The 8,795-nt window shown below is 46.8% G+C and overlaps 1 protein-coding gene across 1 annotated transcript in view; it reads right to left on the bottom strand.

Moving 5' to 3' along the window:
- Positions 1 to 7,594: 7,594 nt before the first annotated feature.
- C18H18orf63 (chromosome 18 C18orf63 homolog) overlaps positions 7,595 to 8,795 on the bottom strand; it is a 50,250-nt gene continuing 49,049 nt past the window's right edge. The window contains exons 13-14 of the mRNA XM_026783379.1: positions 7,893 to 7,979; positions 7,595 to 7,829 (exon numbers count right to left, since the gene is read on the bottom strand). Coding sequence (XP_026639180.1) covers positions 7,595 to 7,829; positions 7,893 to 7,979 — 322 coding nt within the window. The remainder of the gene's footprint in view (positions 7,830 to 7,892; positions 7,980 to 8,795) is intronic.

Below are 8,795 nucleotides of genomic sequence, written 5' to 3' on the forward strand. Positions count from 1 at the left end.
GTATTGCTGTAGAGGTGGGCTTTGAGGCCTTTTGCTTAAGCTATGCTAATTATGGAACACAGTTTACTTCCTGTTGCTGGTGGATCAAGATGTAGGACTCTCAGCTCCTTCCCTAGCACCACATGGTCCTGAATGCTGCCATGTCCCAGCATGATGATAAAACTCTGAATGGTAAGCTGCTGATGCAATTCAATGTGTCCCTTTGGAAAAGTTTCTGTGATCACGGTGTTCCTTCACAGCAACAGAGACCCTAACAAAGACATCTGGGAAGAGGGAATTACAACTGAAGAATTGTGATCAGAGTGGCCCGTGGCCATGTCTCCGAGGGACTGTCTTGGCTGATGATTGATATGGGAGTTCCCATTCCTTATGAGTGGCACTGTCCATAGGTGGGTGGGACTAGGCTATGTAAGAAAGCCAGCTGAGCATAAGCCAGGGCGAGACCCAGAGAACAAGCCAGGAAGCAGTGTTCTTCATGGCTTCTGCTTGAGTGCCGCTTGGATTTTCCTCAATGATGGTCTATGACCTAGAACTATAAACCAAATAAACCTCCCTTTCCCCTAAGTTGCTTTTGACCAGAGTGGTTTTTATCACAGCAACAGGAAGAAACTAGGACAAGGGTCAAGAGGGAAGGGGATGGAAGACGGTGGTCAGGAGGCACAGTTAGACACAAGGAATCAACAGCAGCAGAAGCCCACAGAGGGTATCTACAGATGAAATACCGGTTAAAATTCATAAAATTAGCAGTCTTCCTCTTATCAGTAAGTGATTTAAAACCACAGTTGATAGAGCTGCTGTTAAAAACAGTGCTGGGAATCAAACTAAGCATGGAGTGATCAATCAAACCAAAGATATGTGACTGTGTATGAAATATTGCCTGATAGGAGCTATAGTGAATGCAGAGACTGGCAATACAGACATGAGTGTCTAGAAATGTATTATGAAAGCATCCTGTGTCTTCATGGAAATGGCCCAGAATATGGTGGTATAACTACTGGTCATCTTTACCAGGCTTACGAAATCTGTGGGCAAGGTTGGGAAGACCAGAGTACGATGACCCTCCTTCTGATTTGGCCTGGTCAGGTGGGGCACAGCCCTGCTTTTATGTTGGGTGTCCTTCATCAGATGGCTCTTCACCTGTGCTGGCTTGCAATTCTAGCCAGCTGGTACTCATTGGAGCTACCATCTACAGATCAAATGCCATTGAATCTCCTGAGGTTACAGAGAAAGCACACAAACGCTCTGGGAAATGCACAAATGGCATCAAGCCTTTCTCCCTCCTGGAGACAGAGAGTTTAGTTTCCCGCTTGGGGCCTAGAAAGTCCAGACTTGTTGCAAAACTGATTGTTCTTTAGTGAGTGTCTTCCACTAGTCTCTCCTTTAAGATTGGGATAAATGTATATCCTGCTTGAGAAAAGGCTCTCAAAAGGAAATTTAACTTCATGCCTTTTAGCAAAAAAGAAAAAAAAAAAAAGCAAACAAACAATCTAGGTTAAATCAGTTTTCCCCCAGTTTGACCTCCTATGATGAAACATAGGCCACTGTTCATGAGACAGTCCACATACCCCTCCCCTAGAATCTAAGCCTAATCCTAATTCTGCATAGCTGTGTGGTGTAGAAGGTGTCCTCATCAGGGTTACTATTGCTGTGGTGAAACACTAAGACCAAAGCAAGTCAGGGAGCAAAGGGTTTATTTGGCTTGCACTTCCAGATCACTGTTCATCACTGAAGGAAGTCAGGACAGGAACTCAAATATGACAGGAAGGTGGACACAGGAGCTGATACAGAGACCATGGAGAGGTGCTGCTTACTGGCTTGCTCAGTATGCTTTCTTATAAAACCAAGACCACCAGCCCAGGGATGGCAACATGCACAATGGACTGGGCCCACCCCCATCAGTCACTAATTAAGAAAATACCCTACAGGCTTGTCTACAGCCTGGCCTTTTGGAGGTGTTTTTTCAATTGAAGCTCCCTCCTCTCAGATGACTCTAGTTTGTGTCAAGTTCCTGTATAACTAGACAGTACAACAAGTTACTTGCCTATGCTTCAGTTTTATTTATTTTTGTGTAGTATTATGTGTGTGTGTGCATGTGCACACATTTGTGTGCAAGCCAGAGTTCCTGGGATCTGAATGTCTCCACCCTCTTCCTTCAATGGGTTACAGGTGCAGGTGGCCATACGTGGCTGCTTGTTTGCTTGGGATTAGAACTCAGGTCTTTATGCTTGTGCAGTGAGTCCACTGAGCCATCTCCCCAGCCTCCTGTGTCTCTGTTTCCAAACAAAAAAAAAGAAAAAAAAGTCTAAGATATCTGCAAGAACACAGAGTGCTAGAGCCCAGAACAGAAGGCAATGCGTTTTCAGTCCCATTGATGTGAACTCTGCAGCCACAGGAAACAGGAAGCAGACACACTCTGGATTCAGCCTCTCCACTGACCACACCATTAGGGATTTGTAATGTCTTTTGCTAATCTGAACACATCAAACCCAGTGGGCATTCTAGACAGATCCGAGAAACTTCTCTTACCTGCAGAACTCATGTCTACTCTGTTCCCTACTGGGCCAGCCGACTTCTCAGAACACAAGCAGAAAACTGGGTTAGGGACGAAAAGACTTACTACCAAGAAACCAGCAGCAATGCCGTAAATGCTACAAGCAGACAAGCCCTACATCAAGTATTCAGGACACGAAAACTTGGCTTAAAGCCATTTCTGAATGAGCCAAAAATAATTGCCCAAGAGGCTTGGGTTAAAGCCAAGGAAAGCAGAGAGCAGAGCCATGGAAACATGAAACCTAGAAATGTGTTTGCCTCGAGGTTGGTCCTCCTGTCCTGTGCCCTGTCCAGAAGGAAAGGAGGTGACAGCTGCGGGCTTTGTGCAGGTCTGAGGTAGAAAATGTTCTACTGTGGGGAGCCTGGTCTTGGTGTGCTCACACCTCTTAGTTCACGAGAGCTGTGGATTTCATTGACTCCCGATGGGCCAAGAAGAGGGAGGCAATCAGAAAGGGGGTGGGGAATTATGGAGTCAACTTTACCCATCATCCTTCATTCCACAAGTCCCAGGTTCCAGGGAGTCAGGTGCTAGGCTGAATGACAGGGACTCAAAGATGTACCAGACAGTCACGACACTCGTACGAGGTAGAGGGAAGGAGGACGGCCACTCAAAGCATGGTAGTGAAGTCATGTAGCTGTCCTCCAGCTAATACTGGGACTGTCTTGATAAACCATCACAGTGTGATTATATCATGAACTGGAATTGCACTATTTACACCTATTCTAGAGAACACTACAGTTTAAGCCCAGAAAAATCATCTATCATGAAGCCCCCTTTATGAGAAAACACTGAGTATATTATGAGATTGGTTGGAGACTGTCCTGAACATAGAACATTGGTGTGGCACACTTTAAAACCTCCTTAGAGTCAGGACATCTCGACTCGGAGGGTCTGTAGTATAGATACCTTCCTGAAGCCTGTGAGGGACACACTTGGTGTCTTAGGTTTTTTTTTTTCTCTTGTGGCTGTGCTAACACATCCCAACAAAAGCAGCTTAGGGAGAGAGGGTCTATTTCCGCTCACAGTTCCCATTCCATCACACTGAGGAAATCCAGACAGAAGCAGCTTCAAACAGCTGGCCACATCATATCTGTAGTCAAGCTAGAGAATGATGTGTGCTTGTGAACATCTCCTTCTTCCTGGGTCCCATCCCAAGGAACTGTCCCGTCCATGGTAGGTGGGTCTTCCCACTTTGATCGACCTGCAAAGGGTAACCCTTAGAGAGGCAGCCAAGGGCTAAGATGACCTGACGGTCCACTGCAGGAGGGCCTAAGGCTTGCGTCTTAGTTAAGTCTGCATTTGTTAAGCTGCCAATTAGCACTAACACTGGCACTGACACTAACTTCACACTTGGTGGTCTGTCTTCTTCAGCAGACGGCTGGGCTATCGTGTGCAAAGTGGCAAAGCTCGGGGTGGAGAGGATTTGAGTGAAGGGCAGTGAAGAATGGGGATCTATCAACTGCTACCAGGAAATCATCTTGGAGGAATGATTTTAGGTGAACTTCTGAAATCAATGAGATATATAATATAATATAATATCCATCTCCACCTTTTCATGACTATTCAGTAAAACCGACATTTTGCACTCAGGCTCCTTGAATCTGCAGCTGAGTTCTAGGGTGCAGCAATAGCTTTATATGCCTCTTGGGCTACGTAAACATAAAGTCCATAATAATGATAATAGTGATAGTGACAATAATAAAGCAGTAACAGTACTAACAAAATAGTACTAGCAATCATAATGCAACAGTAAGCGAGATATTAACAACAATAAGAATAACGTGCTGGCTGATTTTTTTGCCACCTTGACACAGGCCAGAGTCATCTGGGCAGATGGGAACTCAGTTGAAGGATTGTCTCTGTTAGACTGGCCTGTGGGCATTTGTAGTATTTTCTCGGTGAAAGGTTGATGTAGGAGGGGCCATCCCACTGGGCAGGGGGCCCTGAGTGACACAAGGAAACAGGCTGAGCAAGCCATGGGGATCAAGCCAGTAGGCAGTGCTTTCCCAAGGCCTCTGCTTCAGTTCCTGCCTTGAGTTCCTGCCCCGGCTTCTCTTTACAATGGACTATACGTGATTGTTAGCTGAAATAAACCCTTTTCTTTTCAAGTTGCTTTAGGTCAAGGTGTTTATCAGAGAAGCAGAAATCTAAGATGGTTAATAATAGTCATAGCAATGGTGGTGGTACTCATGGGGACAGAACAGTGATAATAATAGTGATAACAGCAGTAATGACGGTGCAGTAGTAATGAAAAAAGATAAAATAACAGTAGCTGATAGTAACAACAGCACGGATGGTGACGGTGCCTCCAGGGACGAGTGTGTCCTCTCTCAAGCGAAGGAAATCCGCCGGCAGTGCAAGGCAGGTCCTCGACGAGAAGACTTGCCTCCTAAGTGACAGCAATGCTGGCAGCTGGGCTCACTAATTAGCAGTTTTTATTGCAGTAAAACATACATAGCATAAAATTTACCTGTCACATTGCTGTAAGGTATATAATTCAGTGTGCTGACAAGGCTGGGCAGCCTTCACCACTGCATGCTTCCCGGACTTCCCTTCATCCCCTGCATGGCCACTAGGCAGACACACACCCTCTGCACACCCTCTGCACACCCTCTGCCCAGCCCTCTCTCCCAACACTGACTGCAGATACTAGTCTCCATATACTTTTTTTTGTAGTTTTTGTTTGCGTAAGAAACATTCTAGAACCTGCCGGAACAAAGGGATAAAAACTTCAGGAAGGGGGTGGGTAGCCATTCTCCACTCATCCCTAAGTGCTCCCGTGGGGCAGAGAGAGGCGGGGCAGGTTCTGAGGCAAAGGGGCAGTGCAGGTCATGTGCATTTTAAGGACAAAAACATGCCACAACTTTAGATCAAGTCTGCATCTGTTTGGCACTGTCCTCCCTCGTCCTGTACAGCATGGCATACACTCATCATGGAACTGAGGATGCCCCTCAACTCCTGACCTTTCTTCCTCTACCTCTCAAGTGCTGGGCTTATGAACTCTGCCACCGGGACGAGCTTGTGTGGTGTTTGAGGTGGAAGCCAGGGCTTTGTGGATGAGAAGCAAGCACTTGACCCACAGACCAACAGCCTCAATGATAGGCTGAGTTGTGGTTGGTTTTGATATTTAATGTGTGTGTGTGTGTGTGTGTGTGTGTATGTGAGTGTGTGTGGTGTGCTACATGTGTGCAGGTGCCTGAGACAGCCAGAAAAGGGTGTCTGATCCTCTCCATCTGGAGTTACAGGCAGTAGTGAGCTACCAGACATGGCACTGGGAACTGAACACCAGTCCTTTACAGGAGCAGCAAGCACACTTAGCCACTGAGCCTCCCTCCAGCCCATAGACTGGGTTGTTGGTTTTCTGCTCTTCCCTTGACCAGCAGCAATGCTCACACATGCTCTGGGTGTAGAAGGACACATTGGTTATTTAGTGAATGTGTTCTAGACTGGAGACAGGAAAAGAACAGCACACTGGGTATTTGCAGCAGGAGCCTGTGGGCCTTCTGTTTGAAAGGTGATGGTTTCCAAGCCTAGGAGGTTTTGTTTTTCAGTTAATGCTACACTTTTCTCTCTTGAAACTTTCCTTCTTTTCTTGCGTGATTTTGTTCAGCTGCTTTGTTGTTATGAACTAAATTCTTGTGCCTCTGAAAAATTCATATATTGAAATCATTTCCCCAAATGGTGGCATTCTGTGCTTTGTGGGTGACTAGATCAAAGGACGGAAGCTCCCTGGAAGGGATTAGTGCCCTATGAGAAAGGCCGCAGGATGCTCTTCTGTGTTTTCTCTACCATGTGTAGATATAGCAAGGAGGTAGCTGCTGCAGCCTTCTAGAGCCTTGGTTGGAACCCAGTCCACTTCCTGCTTGTAAAACTCCACACAATAAGTGGTTATTCTTTGAGTCCCAGCCCGTGGTTGTCTGTTACAGCTGTCAAGGATGACTGAGCTCTCAGTAACAGAAGTTAAGGAGGCGGCTGGGAGGGTCACACACAGGCCATCATTCCCATCCAGTGTCCGACTACAGCTCTCTTCCTGGGAGTCTGCTACCTAGGAAAGACTCCAGCCCAGGGGCGCTTCCTGGACCAGCCTTCTATCAGCCAGGCCTGGGAAGTTAGAAGGCCTGGGATGTCTGGGTCAAGAGCAGTCCTGAAGCAGCACAGACTCAAGAACCATATCCTGGTGGGCATAAGGCAACTTTGGGCTGTGAGAAACAATAACCCTTACTGTACAATAAAAAATAACATTTCATATAAAGAGCACCAGAGAGAGTCATGACCTCAGGACAGTTTATGACCTGACAAAGTTGGTGTCAGCCTAAAAATGGCAGGCGCATTGATTGAGTGCAGGGAACAAGTTATAAACCCTGCACATGGCTTCTATTCCCTTTTTAATAATCAGGAGGGGCAATCTTACAGGTTATCTAGAGCTTACCTTTCTCTGTCAAGTTTGCTGTTTTTGTTTTTTCAACAAGAGCCATCCACAGAGGCCTCATCTCTCCAGTTTACATCCTGTTTATTTTAAAGACCCTTGATCTTGCAGGCAAGTCTGGCTGCTCGTACTTTTCTACAAACCTGTTTGTGTGTGTGTGTGTGTGTGTGTGTGTGTGTACATGGTAGCTTAGAATTTGAATGGGTGGGGCTATGAGCTAGACCAGCAGCCATTCGCAGAGACCTAGTTCTTTCTCTTCATTTGTAGTTGGATCTAAGCTGTCTCAAGGCACCCTTGGAAATGCCCCATCAGAACTTATTTCTAAGAAGGGCCCATCGCGGAAGCTATGACTCCATCTGGATCTCACTTCCCGCCCCACCCTAACTCCTGTGTGTCCATCCACGAACTTCATCTATCAGCACAGGCAGCAATGCTCTCCCAGTGAGGCTGACCCTTCTCTTTTCAAAAACGGGGGAGCTGAGAAGCACTTTTACTCACCTAGTCCTTCTCATCGCGGGGCTCCTCCGGCAGTTCCTACACCATCAGCTAGTTGACGGCACAGCCAAAGATTTGTGGTCCCTCACATGCCTCGCTTCAGAGAACATGGCCTTTAACAGTTACCACAGGCGTGTGATACGATGAGGCACAGATGTGCCAGGACACGGGGGCTCCCCGGGGTAAACATCACAGGTGATGGGGATAGTCCGGCAGTCGAGCTCCAGGGGTAGCAGCCCCTTCCTCGTGGGAGGGTGACAGGCTGCAGCAAGCTCATCTTGGCACTTGTCACAGACACACCATGACTCTGTGGCCTTGAAGTTATGCACCTCGATGTGACACAAATTTGGAAGTGGCCTACGTTAAGTTTCCCAGACCACAGCTGCCTTTTCATAGGCGAGGTGTTGAGCAATAAAATACCTTAAGAGCATTTCAAAGTGCTTAGGTAGGAACAGGATGCCCAGGGCACACACTTGCTCCGCCTCTTTTCCTCCTGGCTCCCAATTTCTGCAGGTGCCAGGGAAAGAGCAGATTAAATCTGACATTGGTGAGTACCGGGGGTTGCACTGTAATGCTGATAAGTTCACTGTGGTATTTCAAGTTGGGAAACATGAGACCATAATATATGAAGTGGAATCCAAAGTACTGACCACGCTCTCCAGGGAGCTTTTAATAGATGTGAGTAGCAGTATTTCCTGAGAACATGCCCAGAGGTCTGGCTCCGGACACATGCTTTCTGAGTCTGAGAAGTGGAGACTACTGGGGCGCTCTGGTCTGGAAGAGTGTTTCTTTGTTTTCTCAGGGCTGGGGTCAGTCTTTTTACTTTCCAAGTCTAGGGTCTGATAGGGCCTGGGTTGGTTGCAATGCTTCTTCCTGGTGTAGGCTGGACAGTAGGGTCTCAGCTTATATCCAAGTGGTCATGTCAGCCATCAGGCCTTGTTTTTCTGCTGTGCACATGAGCAGGGCACTTTACCTTCCCGGCTTTCGGCTCTCACTATTCATTACTAGCTTCTTTCGCTAGCGACAGGCCAGGTGCTCCCACGGGTTTGTACACAGGGTTAGGGGCAGAGGACTGGCATGAACCTGGGTGCTTAAGGGTGCTTGTCATATGAGAAGCTCAGGACATATATGCAAAATGAGGAACTGTGCTCTCCATCAAATGTCTAATGTGCGGACATGAATCTACCTCTAGCTAAGCAAACGCTATCCTGTTTTTCCATGTGAAATTGAGTATTGTTATTTCAAGGTCTGTAAAGAATCGTGTTGGAATTTGGATTGGGATTGCATTGAATCTGTAGATTGCTTTCAGTAAGATTTTTTTTT

Source organism: Microtus ochrogaster, chromosome 18 (genome assembly GCF_000317375.1).
Source record: "Microtus ochrogaster isolate Prairie Vole_2 chromosome 18, MicOch1.0, whole genome shotgun sequence".
NCBI lineage: Eukaryota > Metazoa > Chordata > Mammalia > Rodentia > Cricetidae > Microtus > Microtus ochrogaster.